A 17,074-nucleotide genomic window follows, 5' to 3' on the forward strand; every position below is an offset into this window, starting at 1 on the left:
TAGTCAGTCTGGATTTAATGTGGACTGTCCCTGCTGAGTCTGAATGCAATGTAAAGTCGCTCTGGAGTCTGATCTCAGTGTGGAGCTGGTCTGGACTCAAGAGAGCTGGGCAGGGGTGATAGAGAGAGAGAGAGAGAGAGAGCTAAATAAGGAGGAGAATGCAAGAGAGCTAATGTCACAAGAGACCATGATTGAGAGAGTGAATGAGAGAGAGAGAGAGTTCCCGAGTGGTCGAGAACAGGAAAAGTGAGGATATTTCCCCCTGGACTGGACCCTGATCCTGAACTGGGACAGGAAGGAAGAGACTGGGAGGGGGGGAAGGCTGGTGCTTTGCCGGGTGGGGGTGGGTGTGGGCTGGGAAGGAGTGATTCCTGAGAGCTGGGAGGTCGCTGCTCGCTAAATGAGCCTGCACCAACCTGCAATCTCCCAGAGCGTTCCTCAGGCAGGACCCTCCCACCCATTGCATGGGAGTGGGGGTAGAGACCGCGAAGGCGGGGGCAGGGGAGGGCTGAAGGAGACTCGGCGAACTATTCCCTCGGCTAACCCTCCCCTTTCCTGCTGCAACCAGCTCCAATAATAAATCAGCAGCGAATTGGGGAAGTCCCTCCGTGCTATTTTCTTTCATTTTAACTTCCGACGCGTTCATTGTGAATTTGTACTGAGTCTGTGTGTGTGTGTGTGTGTGTGAGAGAGAGAGAGAGACACGGAGAGTGAGAGCGAGAGAGAAAGAGAGAGAGAGAAAGAGAGAGATACACAGAAAGACAGAGAGAGAGAGAGAAAGAAAAGGAGGCAGAGAAAGAGAGAGAAACGGAGAGAGAGAGAGAAAGACAAAGTGAGAAACCGAAACAGAGTGAAAGAGAGAAAAAGAGAGTGAGAGAGACAGAGAGACACAGGGGCAGAGAAACAGACAGAGTGAAAGGGGCAGAGACAGAGAGAGAAAGAGAGACTTGGAGAGGAATAGAGAGACAGAGAGAAAGAAAACAGAGAGAGAGAGATAGAAATAAAGAAGGAGGGCAATACAGAGACAGAGAGATCTTCTGTGCAGCATTAACAAGAGCTGCAGGAGTCTGATTGAGAGCAGAGGAGAAAAGTGCCAGGATTCTTTGGGGTGGCAGTGCCAGGATACCCGGGGGGCAGTGCCAGGATACCCGGGGGACAGTGCCAGGATACCCTGGGAGGACTGTGCCAGGATACCCAGGGAGGACTGTGCCAGGATACCCTGGGAGGACTGTGCCAGGATACCTGGGAGGACAGTGCCAGGATACCCAGGGACGACTGTGCCAGGATACCCAGGGAACTGGTCAGACTGTTTCTTGACCCATGTTTCTCACATTCTCAGGCACGGTTCTGATATACCCGCCCATCGCTAGCTGAGCCAGTTTACTGGCCTGTGTGTGTGTGTGGGTGTGTGTGTGTGTGTGGGTGTGTGTGTGGGTGTGTGTGTGGGCAGAGGGAGCACACACGAATCGAGATCCCAGGCAAGTGGCTCCTCTCCCTGTACCCACCCCCCACCCCAGCCCCAGCCCAACCCCCTCCCCTAACCCTACCCCCACCCCTGCTCCCATGTGCGTAGACCCTTGCTGTTTGGTCCCCACTGCTGGACTGTTGGCACCCCCTGCAGCTGGGCACATGGAAGGGCATGAGGCCCCAGCCCCGCTAGACCTGAGGATGAGGCGGGTGGCAGGGGATCAGCAACAGCAGGAGGAGGAGGAGGCGGATGAGGGCGACTCCCACAGGCGGCTGGGCTGCAGGAGGAGGCTGAGGAGCCCCCAGGACAAGGGGCAGGCAGAACGCTTGGGTGGCGGAGGGGGCAAGGATGCCCCCCGAGCAGAATGGGCCCGCCCGACCACCCCAGAGGGAGCGGCCACCCAGCGGGCGGACAGGCTGGGCATCTCCCTGCCCCCCAGGAAGAGACCCTACCGCGAGGCGGACCAGGGGAAGTACCCCAAGCTGGAGGATAGGGAGAGCGTGCTGCCTCTTGCAGTCGAACAGCTGGAGCCCCCCAGGATGAAATCCGAGCCGGAAGAGTTGCCCATCTGCCGGAGCAGGCCGAGGACCCCGTTCCTGGTTCCCGCTGCCAATGGATACCCTCTAGTAGAGTCTGTCTACCTGCCCTACGCACTCCAGCTCCCATACTATCCAGGTAAGGAATGGTGTTGGCTTATCAGCTACGTGAGGCGGCACGACAGTGGTTGTGTTCCTGACAATTGTTGAGGTGGGGGGAGGGGGTTGGGTAGGGAAGCTCCTGTTTTGGGGGTGGAGTGGGGAGGGGAGCAGTTAGTCTCAATTGATCCAACCCCCTCCCCTCCCTTGGGAACATGACCCACTCAGTGCCCCCCCTTACCCCCACCCACTAGCCACCAGCCACCACCCTCCCTCCCTGCCTCCGACCATGAGAGAACAAAACATTTCCCTCTGCGATGCCACCACTGCCCACCAGCTGAACCCAGTCACAGCGCGGATATAGGCCCTTCGGCCCCACCACACTGCCCGTGCTGGCCAGGTTTCCTAGGCTGAGTTGGATCTCGCTGCCGTGGCCTCCAATGAGGGTTGGGTGCTGAGGGGTAAGTGGGGTGGGGGGAGGCAAGGGTTGGGGGGTGTCACTGATGAAGGGTCTGTGCCTCTGACACTCCCCCCACCCCCTTCCCAGACTGTGCACCGAGCCAGAGTGGCCCATCTTGTTATAATTCCATTACTGGTGAAATCGGCATCTCTGGTTGGGTCCAATATTTATTGCCCCATCCCTAATTGCCTCCCCCCGCCTTGAGAAGGTGGGGGTGACCCACAGTGCCCCTCAGGCTGGGAATTCCAGGATTTTGACCCAGCAAGGAGTGGGCGGCCTATTTCCAAACCAGGATGGGGAGTGGAGGGGAACTTGCAGGGGGCTGCTCTGTCCTGGATGGTGTTATTCTGTATTTGTCGGATGTCAGTGAGGACAGGGGAAAGGTTTCAGCTGGTATTTCAGGGCTAGGGTGAGAGTTTATCAGCGCCAGAGCTCAGGTCAAACCCTGCCCGCCCAACCTCGCGATCTCAGGGACCACAGGCTGAGGGGAGTGGGCGGAGAGGGCAATGAGAGAAACAAGATCAGAGGAGAAAGTGGTTGAGATAGAGAAACAAACTGAGAGAGTCAGGGACAGACAGAGAGAGAAAGAAGCAGAGACAGTGCAAATGAATGACAGGGAGTGGGTGAGAGAAAAAGTGAAAAAGAAAGAGACAGAGCAGGAAACATCGAGAGGGAGGAAACTCAGATTGGGAGACACAAATGCTTGGGGACAGAAACAGGGAAATGGACAGAGGGATAGAGAGAAGGAGGGAGTGACAGCGAGAGGGAGCGAGAGATAGAGGCAGGGAGGTGGAGAGAGAAAGAGAGGGAGTGATAGTGTGAGGAAGAGCAGGAGGGGAGAGAAAGAGAGGGAGTGACTGAGTGGGAGCAAGGGAGAGAGAAAGGGACAGAGAGAGAGGGAAAGGGAGTGACAGCGAGAGGGAGAGAGGGACAGAGGGAGGAAGAGAGAAAGAGAGGGAGACATTGGGTGGAGTAGAGAGTGGGAGCGTGATGAAGTGAGAGAGTGATGGAGAGAAGGGGAGATGAGAATGATGTGGTGATTGTAACAAAGTCAGCCAGGTTGACCTCATTAGAATATGAGTTCCCCACTTTGGAGTGTTGTTAATCTGTTCTAGTCAGGGAGCCCTGGCTGACAGACAGAAACAGTGGGGTCAGGGGTTCAGCTCACTCTGAGAGCTGGCCCTGAGGGAGCTGGGTCAGGGTTAGGGACTCTCCACGTGTAAATAAAGGGGGACTTGGTGGCAGGGTACCAGCCTCTGTGGGGGTATTTCAGTGGAGAGCAAGGGAAGGCCAGGTAATGAGAAAGAGAGAGAAAGCAGCAGAGCCCATTAGAGTGAGGGGAAAGGGTGGAAGGATAGAGAGAGGGAGCTGGAAAGTACAAAGTGGAGGCACTAAGAAGGATAGAGAGCAAGAAAGAGACAGAGAGAGAGAAAGAAAGGGAGAGGGGGACAGACAGAGACAGAGTAAAAGAGTGAGGGGGGAGACAGAGGGAGAAAGATAGAGAAACAAGGATGCTCAGGAGTGAGAGCTGCTGTAAAACTGCGATTCCCGTCGTTGAGTGAACGAATTGGGTAATGTCATAGTGTCCCAGTTAATCTCTCACATCATCCCAAACTATATTCACAGTTAGAATGGAGGGTACAGTGCTCCCTCAGCACTGACCCTCTGAGAGTGCCCACTCCCTCAGCACTGACCCTCTGAGAGTACCCACTCCCTCAGCACTGACACTCCGACAGTGCCCGCTCCCTCAGCACTGACCCTCTGAGAGTGCCCACTCCCTCAGCACTGACCCTCTGAGAGTGCCCACTCCCTCAGCACTGACCCTCGGACAGTGCCCACTCCCTCAGCACTGACCCTCTGAGAGTGCCCACTCCCTCAGCACTGACCCTCTGAGAGTGCCCACTCCCTCAGCACTGACCCTCTGAGAGTGCCCGCTCCCTCAGCACTGACCCTCTGAGAGTGCCCACTCCCTCAGCACTGACCCTCTGAGAGTGCCCACTCCCTCAGCACTGACCCTCGGACAGTGCCCACTCCCTCAGCACTGACCCTCGGACAGTGCCCATTCCCTCAGCACTGACCCTCCGACAGTGCCCGCTCCCTCAGCACTGACCCTCCGACAGTGCCCGCTCCCTCAGCACTGTGAGATGGTGGTTCCCGATTTGACAGTGTTCCCTGAGAGGGATGCTTACTCAGAGACATCTGACTGAGAGGGGAGAGTGACAGCTGCAGTACAGTGTCCTGGCCTGTGTATGTATCCCTGCTGACAGTGTTGGGCCCTGAGAGTAGGGTTTCCGCACTGGTGCACAGTGTGAACGCTCACGTTCCTGCCTTCCTCTGTGGCTTTGCAGGCACATGTGAAAGTTCAGATGGGTTTTTCCAACTTTTTGCTTGTGAGTTCCCCAAAGATTGAGACCCTTGTTTGAATTGCAGCCCGTCCTGACCACACAATATGCAGCCCGGCCCTGCTGAAATTATAATGCCTTCCAAATTCCCCTCGCGTTTGCTCAACAGATTTACTGTATGTACCTGCTTACAATCAAGTTAGCTGTTAGTGTTCAACTGCTGAGAGCTACATTCAGCTTGGACTGTGTTATCATGAACAGCATTCCCCCCAATCAAACAGTCCCAGGGACAGGGACAGCACGGGGCTAGATACAGGGAAAAGCTCCCTCTACACCGTCTCCGATCAAACACTCCCAGGAAAGGGACAGCACGGGGATAGATACAGGGAAAAGCTCCCTCTACACCGTCTCCGATCAAACACTCCCAGGACAGGGACAGCACGGGGATAGATACAGGGTAAGCTCTCTCTACACTGTCCCCCCAATCAAACAGTCCCAGGGACAGGGACAGCACAGGGCTAGATACAGAGTAAAGCTCCCTCTACACTGTCCCCATCAAACACTCCCAGGACAGGGGCAGCACGGGGCTAGATACAGGTTAAACCACGGGGTTAGATACAGAGTAAAGCTCCCTCTACACTGTCCCCCCCCCATCAAACACTCCCAGGGACAGGGACAGCATGGGGCTAGATACAGGGTAAAGCTCCCTTTACACTGTCCCCCCTGTCAAACACTCCCGGTATCATGACAGCACGGGGCTAGATACAGGGTAAAGCTCCCTCTACACTGCTCCCCCCCATCAAACACTCCCAGAGACAGGGACAGCACTGGGTTAGATACAGGGTAAAGCTCCCTCTACACTGCTCCCCCCCATCAAACACTCCCAGAGACAGGGACAGCACGGGGTTCGGTGCAGATGTTGGGGAGATCGCTGTTGACCGTCCCTGCCCTTCCTCTCTCGGCGTCACTCTGCTCCCTGTTACCACATTCGCTCGTCACTTCTGAGAAGCTGAGAGACCGGTTGGTTGTTTGTAGCTAAATGTTTGAGGCCACCCAGGTCCTGCTCTGAGTTTGTGGTGACATATGCAAATCTGAGTTAATTATCTGAGTTCCCATGTTGCCTTTCACAAAATTCATGCTGACAATTGGGAATTCAGTGATATCTGACTGAACACGATACTCCAGGAAATTATGCTCAACGAGCGAGATTGAGTCACAACATTTATGATATGAAATTTCTACAGCTTGCTACACCTCGCTCTCCAAACAGCACTGCCCCCAATCCTGTCATCCCACCGCTCGCTCACTTCTCATGTTGTGGATTTCCACTCCATTCGTTCAGGCCAAATCCCCTTTTGCATTTCTCCCCTGCTTTTGCTCATCCACGATTTGGATCTCCCTCCCAACCTCTCAATTCCCTCTAGCCCTTCGACACTATCCAGGACAGAGCAGCCCCCGCTCGATTGGTCCCCACATCCACAAACATTCACTCCCTCCCCGCCACCGACGCTCAGCAGTGTGTACCATCTACAAGATGCTCTGCAGAACCTCACCAAGGCCCCTCAGGCAGCACCTTCCAAACCCACGGCCACTTCCATTGGGAAGGACAAGGGGCAGCAGTAACATGGGAACGTCACCCCCTGCAAATTCCCCTCCGAGCCCCTCCCCCTCCTGACTTTACTATTGATAGAGTAGAATCCCTACAGTGTGGAAAGAAGCCGTTCAGCCCAACAAGTCCGCACCGACCCTTGGACTGTCCCACCCAGACCCATCCCCCTAAAACCCCCCAAACCTGGGCACTATGGGTAATTTAGCACGGCCAATCCACCCTAACCTGCACATCCCTGGGCACTATGGGTAATTTAGCATGGCCAACCCACCCTAACCTGCACATCCCTGGGCACTATGGGTAATTTAGCACGGCCAAACCACCTAACCTGCACATCCCTGGGCACTATGGGTAATTTAGCATGGCCAATCCACCCTAACCTGCACATCCCTGGGCACTATGGGTAATTTAGCACGGCCAACCCACCCTAACCTGCACATCCCTGGGCACTATGGGTAATTTAGCACGGCCAATCCACCCTAACCTGCACATCCCTGGGCACTATGGGTAATTTAGCATGGCCAACCCACCCTAACCTGCACATCCCTGGGCACTATGGGTAATTTAGCACGGCCAATCCACCTAACCTGCACATCCCTGGGCACTATGGGTAATTTAGCATGGCCAATCCACCCTAACCTGCACATCCCTGGGCACTATGGGTAATTTAGCACGGCCAATCCACCCTAACCTGCACATCCCTGGGCACTATGGGTAATTTAGCATGGCCAATCCACCCTAACCTGCACATCCCTGGGCACTATGGGTAATTTAGCACGGCCAATCCACCCTAACCTGCACACCCCTGGGCACTATGGGTAATTTAGCACAGCCAATCCACCTAACCTGCACATCCCTGGGCACTATGGGTAATTTAGCATGGCCAATCCACCCTAACTTGCACATCCCTGGGCACTATGGGTAATTTAGCATGGCCAATCTACTCTAAGTTGCACATCTTTGGACTGTGGGAGGAAACTGGAGCACCCGGAGCATGTGCAAACTCCATACAGACAGTCGCCCGAGGGTGTGATTGAACCCGGGTCCCTGACGCTGTGAGGCAGCTAACCACTGAGCCACTGTGCCGCCCTGGAAATATATCGCCATTCCTTCAGTGTCGCTGGCTCAAAATCCTGGAATTCCCTCCCTAAGGGACATGGATGTTGCCAAAATGCCATGTCCAAACATAGAAACATAGAAAATAGGAGTAGGCCATTCAGCCCTTCAAGCCATTCAATGATCATTCAACTCAGTCCGCCATTCCCTTCGATCTCTTTCTCCCCAAGAACCATCTCTAACTCCTTCTGAAAATTATTCAATGTTTTGGCCTCAACTGCTTTCTGTGGCAGAGAATTCTGGGTGAAGACATTTCTCCTCATCTCAGTCCTACCCAGTCTCCTTAAACCATCCCCCCCACCTCTCCCGTTTCCAGACTCTCCCAGTCATCGGGAACATCCTTCCCACGTTGACCCTCTCGAGTCCAGTTGGACTTTAATCGGTTTCCATGAGATCTAGCCCATCCCCAACCTCACACTCTTCTTATCTCCAGTGAATGGAGAAGTCTCTCTTCCTCCGTCAGCCCTGCCATTCCCAGAAATCAAACTGGGAAACCTTTCCTGCCCTTCCTCCATCTCCAGAACCCTTCTTCCTCAGGTAAGGTGACCGCACGCTGCACACAGAGTATTCCAGGGGCTGGCTTCACCAGTGATGTCCACGAACCATGAAGCAGCCTGTGTGTGGCAATGCTTCGCATTCTGCTCGCACGTTTGTTGTTGCAACACCTGAAGTTCAAATCCCTTGTCCTTACCAATGAATCCTTCCGGTTTCGCCCTCCCCATTTCCATCCGTCTCCTGTTGGTCCTTCAGCTTCCCAAAAGCCTCACTCCTCTCCAGAACCTGCCTGCCCCTCTTCGAATCGCACTCAGACCCCCATTTAAGGTGTTTCTGAAAGCCAACACCATTCACTGTGGTCTTTTACAACTGAGATATGGTCTGAGAGACAGCGGGAGCTGCCGATGCTGGAGTTAGAGATAACACAGTGTGGAGCTGGAGGAGCGGAGCAGGAAAGCTGACGTTTCGGGTCAGGAACCCATTTCAGAAGAAGGGTCCAGACCAGAGACGTCGGCTTTCCTGTTCCTCTGATGCTGCCTGGCCTGCTGTGTTCCTCCAGCTCCACACTGTGTTAGATGGGAGATATGGTCTCTTTGCTTTATCTTGTGGGAAAACTTGGTTTAATTACATTTCTTTTGAGTGCTTTCTGATGTTAAGAGGGTTACACAAATGTTTGCCACTTGTTGTTTACAGAGATACGTTAGTCAAATCATTCACACTGTCCCCCCATCAAACGCACCCAGGACAGGGACAGCACGGGGTTAGATACAGAGTAAAGCTCTCTCTACACTGTTCCCCCATCAAACGCACCCAGGACAGGGACAGCACGGGGTTAGATACAGAGTAAAGCTCTCTCTACACTGCCTCCCCCATCAAAGACTCCCAGAACAGGGACAGCATGGGGTTAGGTACAGAGTAAAGCTCCCTCTACACTGTTCCCCTACCAAGCACTCCCAGGACAGGGGTAGCATGGGGTTAGATACAGAGTAAAGCTCCCTCTACCCTGTTCTCCATCAACACTCCCAGGTCAGGGACAGCGTGGGGTTTGATGATGGGCAAGGAAATTAAGAAAGAGATTTGCATTCCTCTAGCGCCTCAGGGCTACCAAAGTGCTGTTACAAGCTCCCTGTCGTCCATGTTGGTCGTTGCCAGGCAACTGATTGGGCGTTTTGGGTTTGAGTGGTGGTCGGCGGTGGGTCCTCCTTCGTTGTTGACGTTGTGTTTCTCTCTTGCTTCCCCCCCCCCCCACCCCACCACCTTCTGTCAGGAGTGAGCCTGCCATCCTCATCCTTCCCCATCTGCCCCGTGCCGACGCACCCTCTGCCCCTTGGGGCTGTCCCCAGCGCTTACCACCCTGGAACGTGCTGCATTGTCCACTCGCAGGAGGAGATGCTGTCCTCTGACATCGCCATGGCCACCAGGCAGGATGAAGATGGGGACACGTGAGTCTGGGGTTCGGCCCCTTTCATGTCTGGGGTTGGGGTGGAGTCCTGAGGGAAATCACCAGACACACTTTTGACGGCTTTCCCACTCTGTGGAAGGCTGGGGTGGGGTGGCTGAGCGGTCAAGGATGGGGCAAATGCCAACTGGAACCTCGGCCTAGTCCTGGGCCTGAGGCCTGCTATGAAATACTTGCGGGATGGGTGGTTCTGTTCGAAAGTTCCTGACAGAGAAAGAGAGAGGGAGATTTGTGAAGCTCAGAACTAGTTCTATTCACCTGGGACCTGGGTGTCGCTGGCTGGGCCCAGCGTTAATTGCCCCCGTCCATAGTTGCCCTCTTGAGAAGGTGGGGATGAGCTGCCTTCATGAACCACCTGCAGCCCACCTGCTGTGGGTTGACCCACAATGTCCTCAGGGAGGGAATTTCAGGACTTTGATCCAACGATGCGGAAGGGACTGACCGCTAATTATTTGAGACCTCACGCCCTGTTCCCTCTCCCCCTTGCTCTGTCTCCGTGCCTTCCTTTCTCTCCATTGCTCCGTCTCCCTCCCTTTCCACACCTCTGCCAGTTTCTCCCTCTCTTTCTCTCCCCCTCCCTCTCTGTCTCTGTCTGTATTTCTCTCTCCTTCTCCCCTTCCCACTCTCTTAATCTTTCTCCAGCCCTTGACATCTCTGTTTCCTCTCTCTCTTAATCTTCTTTCACTCTCCAACTCCTATCTCTGTGTTTTTTTAACACGCTCTCTTTTTCTCTTACCCTCCACCTGTCTCTCTCCCCACTAGTCTATCTCTTTCTCCTCTGCTCTTTCTCCCTTTCGCTTTCTCTCTCTCCTTCTCTTCCCTGTCCCAACATCTCTTTCACCTTTCCCTTCTCTCTCTCTCGCTCTCGCTCTCTCTTTCTCTCTCTGTCTCTCTCTCTCGCTCTCTCTCTCTGTCTCTCTCTCTCTCTCTCCCTCTGTCTTTCTATCCTTCTCTGTTACACTCTACCTTCCAAAGAACAGAGTATACAAAATGCGGGCTCCCAGTTCCTGGGAACTTCCTTTGGATCATCAGGACAGGACCCTGTGAGATAGTAGTAGATGGGTGAAATGGATGCCGGGTAACAGTCGCCCACCTATTCGACTGCCCCGTGCCTCCTTCCGTGGCCTTGGAGAGAGGGATGCAGACAGTGAGAGAAGGATGGAGAACGTGCGGGAGAGAGGAATACGCCAGGAGGTGGGCTCGGGGCGGTGGCGGGGGATGGTGCTGAGGACAGGGACGCAGAGAGAGTGAGGAAATATTGCAGGGGTGGGGTGAATAACGGTGAGAAAGGTGAGAGATGGAGAGATAGAGAAATAGCGAGATGCACAGAGAAATGGGTAGATGAATGAAAAAGATGGACAGACTGATGTTTGTATACAAGATGTTTGTATGCACACTGCCCGGTGTACAGGCTGTGCCCGGTGTACAGGCTGTGCCTAGTGTACAGACACTGCCCAGTGTACAGGCTGTGCCCAGAGTACAGACACTGCCCAGTGTACAGGCTGTACCTGGTGCACGGACGGTGCCCGGTGTACAGGCTGTGCCCAGAGTACAGACACTGCCCAGTGTACAGACAGTGCCCGGAGTACAGGCTGTGCCCAGAGTACAGACACTGCCCAGTGTACAGGCTGTGCCCGGTGTACAGGCTGTGCCCGGTGTATGGACGGTGCCTGGTGTACAGGCTGCGCCTGGTGTACAGGCTGTGCCCGGTGTATGGACGGTGCCTGGTGTACAGGCTGTGCCCGGTGCACAGACGGTGCCCGGTGTACAGGCTGTGCCCAGAGTACAGACACTGCCTGGAGTACAGGCTGTGCCCAGAGTACAGACACTGCCCAGTGTACAGGCAGTGCCCGGTGTAAGGACTGTGCCCAGTGTACAAGCTGTGCCCGGTGTACAGGCTGTGCCCGGAGTACAGACACTGCCCGGAGTACAGGCTGTGCCCGGTGTGCAGGCAGTGCCCAGTGTACAGGCAGTGCCCAGTGTACGGACGGTGCCCGGAGTACAGGCACTGCCCAGTGTACAGGCAGTGCCTGGTGTACGGACGGTGCCCGGAGTACAGGCAGTGCCCGATGTATGGGCACTGCCTGGCAAATAGGCTGTGCCCAGCGTATACACAGCTCCCAGAGTACAGGCAGTGCCCAGAGAACCGGCAGCGCCCAGCTTGTAGACTCATTTCAATCCAGTCACCAAAACATGCTTTCATTCCTTCATTTGCTGAAACTAAACTGTGAAGAAATATTTGGCCTGACTCCAGGTTAGCTGCTCAGATGACAGATTGAGATTAAGGGAAGTGGAAATCTGTAATATTCCCCCCTCCCTGTCGTTTCTCTATTCAAGCCCAGAGCCCAGAACTACGGGGAAAAAATATTTGGTGTGAGGTTAGAATGCAAGATTGATTGAGCTAAAATGTTTGTGTTTAAGTGTGTGAGAGTTTGTGAGCGTATAAGTGAGTGAGAGAGTGTGAGTAAAAGTGGGGTGTAAGTGTGCAAATGTATGTGCGTTTCAGTGCCAGGAGGTGTATGTCTGTGTTTGAGAGTGTATGTGTGAGTCCGCCTGTCTGCTTGTACCATCTGTGTGTGTTTGCCTGTGTTTGAATGTGTATGTGTGATAGTCTGTGTGGGTGTCTGAGAGTGTGTGTGACAGTGTGTGTGTATATGTGTTTGTATGTGAGTGTGAGTGAGCGTGTGTGTGTATCTTGACAGTGTGTATGTTTGTGCATGTATCTGTGTGTGTGTGTGTGTGTGTGTGTGTGTGTGTGTGTGTGTGTGTGTGTGAGTGAGTCAGTATATGCAAGAGTGTGTGAGTGTGACTATGTGTCTGTGTGAGTGAGTGTCTGTGTGTGTGTGAGTGAGCGTGTGTGTGTGTGTGAGTGAGCATCTGTGTGTGTGAGCGTCTGTGTGTGTGAGTGAGTGTGTGTGTGTTCGTGTGTGTCTGTGCGTGAGTGTGAGTGTCTGTGTGTGTGAGTGAGTGTGTGTATGCAAGAGTGAGTGTGTGCGAGTGAGTGTGCATGTGTATGTGTATGAGTGAGCGTGTGTGTGTTTGTGTGTGTGTGTGAGTGAGTGTCTGTGTGTTTGTGTGAGTGAGTGTGTGTGTGTGTGTGAGTGTCTGTGTGTTTGTGTGTGAGTGTGTGTATACAAGTGTGTGTGTGTGTGTGTGTGTGTGTGTGTGAGAGAGAGAGAGAGAGTGTGTGTGTGTGTGTGAGAGAGAGTGTGTGTCCGTGTGTTTGTGTGTGTGTGTATACAAGAGTGTGTGTGTGTGTGTGTGTGAGAGAGTGTGTGTGTGTGTGTGTGTTTGTGTGTGTGTGTGAGAGTGTCTGTGTGTGTGTGTCTTTGTGTGTGTGTGTGTGTGTGTGTGAGAGAGTGTGTGTGTGTGAGAGAGTGTCTGTGTGTGTGTGTGAGAGAGTGTTTGTGTGTGTGTGTGTGTGTGTGTGAGAGTGTGTGTGTGTGTGAGAGAGTGTGTGTGTGTGTGAAAGTGTGTGTGTGTGTGTGTGTGTGAGAGTGTGTGTGTGTGTGAGAGAGTGTGTGTGTGTGTGAAAGTGTGTGTGTGTGTGAGTGTGTGTGTGTGTGAAAGTGTGTGTGTGTGTGAGAGTGTGTGTGTGTGAGAGTGTCTGTGTGTGTGTGTGAGTGTGTGTGAGAGTGTGTGTGTGTGTGAGAGAGTGTGTGTGTGTGTGTGAGTGTGTGTGAGAGTGTGTGTGTGAGAGAGTGTCTGTGTGTGTGTGTGTGTGTGAGAGAGTGTGTGTGTGTGTGAAAGTGTGTGTGTGTGTGTGTGTGAGAGAGTGTGTGTGTGTGTGTGTGAGTGTGTGTGAGAGTGTGTGTGTGTGTGTGTGTCTGTGTCTGTGTGTGTGTGTGTGTGAGAGAGTGTGTGTGTGTGTGAGAGTGTGTGTGTGTGTGTGTGAGAGTGTGTGTGTGTGTGTGTGTGTGTGTTTTCTCTGGTTTTCTGGCCTGGGGACTGTGTACTGCGTCCGATGCAGTTGTTGATAAGTGGATGTGCCTGCGCTGTGAGAGAATGGGGATTCCCCCTGCCTTACCCGACACCACAATGACACACAGCCCCACCGCACAGAGACAAAGCACAAACTGCCAGGCAGCCGCCAGTGACATCAGCTCTCTCCCTTTCTCTCTGCCTCACGTTAACCATTTCCTCATTTGCTGTGAGTGCGGTCAGCCTTTACCCGAAGCCAGGGTGGCTTCTCCAGACCAACAGCTCAGCTCTTGTCGCTGTACGAGCTTCGAGAAACAACACTTCCTCATAATTTCACCTCTTCTGTGTTGCTTGTTGGCTTCACTTTCTCAGTTAACTGGCCCAGCTTATCCCGTCCCCTAGCTTGCCCCATCGTCAATCTCTGTCTCTCTCTCTCTGTGAATGCTCCTTAGGACTGACCTCTTCGGACTGAGATTGTGTCGAGGTGGTGGGTGGTGGGGGGTTGTGCAGGGGTCAGAACTTGACCTTGTAGCGCTGGTGCGAACAAGCCCCCCTGCAGAAGGTGCCGTATAAATGCAGGTTGGTGTGGCGTTGCCCCCCCCCCCAAAAGCTGTGTCAAACTACCCCCTCCCCACCCCCCACTTGGTGTTAAATCTGTCGCTTGCACATGTGGTGCTTCAGTGCAAGGGAAGCGGAGAGAGACAGCAGAAAACCAGCCCTATTGAGTCAGCTCGGCTAAGAAGTAAGATTGTGGCTGATCTGGCCGTCCTCAGCTCCACTTTCCTGTCTTTTCCCCCAATTTAACCCGAAATTCCCCTCCTTACTGAGTCAGGCTTGAATATACTGAATGGCCCAGCTTTCACAACCCTCTGCTGTAAAACAGCTCACAGGTTCACTCTTTTCTCGGAGAAGAAATTCCTTGTCATCTCTGTCTTAAATGGGTGACCCCTTACTCTGAGAAAATGTCCGCTAGGTCTCAGACTCTCCCACACAGGGGGAAGCAGCCTCTCTCTGTGTATCTCCTTTCTCAAGCTGTCTCTTATACTTTTCAGTGAGGTCCCCTCTCAATCTCTAAACTCCAGTGAGCACAGGCCCAAAAGACTCAACCTCTTCTCATAAGACATCCCTCCATTCCAAGGATCGACCCACCAAACTTTCCCTGCACTGCATACAATGCCAGTCTATATTTCCTTAGATACGAGGCCCAAAACTTCTCTCAGTGTTCCAGCTAGGGTCCGGTAATGCCTTGCAGAGTTTCAGCCAGACATTCCAAACTTCTATATCCCGTTCCCTTTGGGATAAAGACCGACATTTCAATTGTATTCCCTATTCCCTGGAACGCCAGCTTGGATGAGGACTCCGAGACCGCTCTGTTCGGCGTCTTCCTGCAGTCTTTCTCTGTGTAAATAACACTCATCTGCTCTACTCTTCCTGCCAAAGTGCATCACCTCACAATCTGCTACAGCGGCTAAGTCTTTGACTGAACCAGTCGATGTCCCTCTGCAGATTCCATCTCGTCCTCAACGCTTGCCTTCCTGTCAACTTTTGTATCATTAGCGAGCTTTCTGATAATACGTTCACTTCTTTCGATTGTAACTAATTGAGTCCCCAGCACTAATCCTTGTGGCACTCTGCTCATTAACAGGCTCCCATCCTGAAAACACCTCTCTTTATCACAACACTGTCTGTTATTTTTTCGCCAATCCTCCCTCTCTGCCAATAGAAAACCCTCAAAACCATTCCTTTTCCTTTAATTATTATATTGAGTAATGTATGTTCCCTAGTGATACTTGCTAAGCTAACTTGCTGACAGTTTTCCTTCATTGCACTCCCTTTACAAATAAAGGTGTTCCATTGGCAGTTTTCCAACCCTTCGGACATTCTCCAGAGTCTGAGGTAGATTAAACACAGAAACAGAGAAAATAGGAGCAGGCCATTCGGCCCTTGTGGAATGCACCACCATTCCATATGATCATGCAATCCCATTCCTGCTTTCTCTCCATGATACCCTTTTGTCAGAAGGGCCGTGTCCAGCTCCCTATCTATCCTACTGGCCCCGACAGCTTCCTGTAGGAGAGAATTCCACAGGTTCACATCTATCTGAGCGAAGAAATTCTTCCTCATCTAAATCCTGAATGGCCTACCCCTTATTCTTAGACTGTGACCCCGAGTTCTGGGCTTCCCCAACATCAGGGAACATTCTTCCTGCATATGGTCCGTCCAGTACCATTGGAATTTTACATGTTTCTATGAGATCTCCCCGCATTCTTCTAAATTCCAGTGAGCACAGGCCCAGTCGATCCAGACTTTCCTCATATGTCAGTCCTGCAATCCCGGGAATCAGTCTGGTGAACCTTCTCTGGGCTCCCTCAGCAGTGAGAATGTCCTTGCTCAGGCTAAGAGACCAAACTACCTCACCAAGGCCCTGAATAACTACAGCAAGACCAGTGTATCCATTATTCATTCATAGGATGAGGATGTCGCTGGCCAGGCAGCATTTATTGCCCATCCCTAATTGCCCAGGGGGCAGTTAAGAGTCAACCACATTGCTGTGGGTCTGGAGTCACATGTAGGCCAAACCAGGTGAGGATGGCAGTTTCCTTTCCCAAAGGACATTAGTGAATCTGATGGGTTTTTCCCAACAATTGGCATTGGAGTCACGTCATCATTGCACACTTAATTGCCTAATATTTTGTTGAATTCAAAATTCTACCATGTACAGGTTTAGAAAAGGGTTGCCAGAAGATTCCTGGGTATCGGGATTAATGGCCCAGTGGCTGATATCATGAGGCAATCAGCGGACCAAAAGATACGGGGGCAGCGATAGGCCTTTCAGCCCATCAAGTCTGTTCTGCTCTGTTTCTCAGCCCCATTCTCCTCCCCGTAGTCCTCCATCCCCTCACGAACCTGTCTACCTCCGTCTCAAACACACTCAATGGCTTGCCCTTCCCAGTTCCCTCTGTGGGAATGGGTCTGACAGTTTCGCCCTCCTCGAGCTGAAGAAATCCCTCCTCATCTCAGTTCCACAGGGTCATCCCTTTACCCTGAGGCTCCGAGAACCTCTTATGACCTTCTCCATGTACATGCTTCCCTTGAGCTACTACCTTCAGAAAAGCCAGGATGTATCCCACCAGATCAAGGGGCCCAGGGCCCTTTCATTTCCCTAGAACTCTGCTATTGAGTGACAGCAGCGCAATTTTCACCTTGTGCCACGAGATTATCGGGTGATTTTCGAACAGAATTGATGTTTTCAATTGAGGCAAAACGAGGATTTATCAGATGGAAATGTTTTTGCTTTTGCCATTGCTCGATGTGAGGGAGATGAATGAAATGAAGCCATTTGACGACAGGGAGACAGAGAAAGACAGACGGGCCGCTGTTGCTGCATCGATACGGGTCAATGGTGGCAGGATTGGGTGCAGATTTGGTCACATTGTTTAAGGAGGCTGAATGGCCTCCAGTTCCTGTGTAACAGGCTGTAGGAGGTTGGGCTGAACGGCCTCCTGTTCCTGTGTAACAGACTGGAGGAGGATGGGGCTGAATGGCCTCCAGTTCCTGTGTAACAGGCT

At 52.8% G+C, this 17,074-nt stretch overlaps 1 protein-coding gene across 2 annotated transcripts in view; it reads left to right on the top strand.

Moving 5' to 3' along the window:
- Nucleotides 1–1,525: 1,525 nt before the first annotated feature.
- The window catches only part of LOC125448449 (B-cell lymphoma 3 protein-like), a 54,542-nt gene continuing 38,993 nt past the window's right edge, over nt 1,526–17,074 (top strand). For both annotated transcript variants that reach the window (XM_048523774.2, XM_059641257.1), the window contains exons 1-2: nt 1,526–2,143; nt 9,393–9,567. In XM_048523774.2, coding sequence (XP_048379731.2) covers nt 1,564–2,143; nt 9,393–9,567 — 755 coding nt within the window. In that variant the 5' untranslated portion in view covers nt 1,526–1,563. The remainder of the gene's footprint in view (nt 2,144–9,392; nt 9,568–17,074) is intronic.

This window comes from Stegostoma tigrinum, chromosome 41 (genome assembly GCF_030684315.1).
Source record: "Stegostoma tigrinum isolate sSteTig4 chromosome 41, sSteTig4.hap1, whole genome shotgun sequence".
NCBI classification, from domain to species: Eukaryota; Metazoa; Chordata; class Chondrichthyes; order Orectolobiformes; family Stegostomatidae; genus Stegostoma; species Stegostoma tigrinum.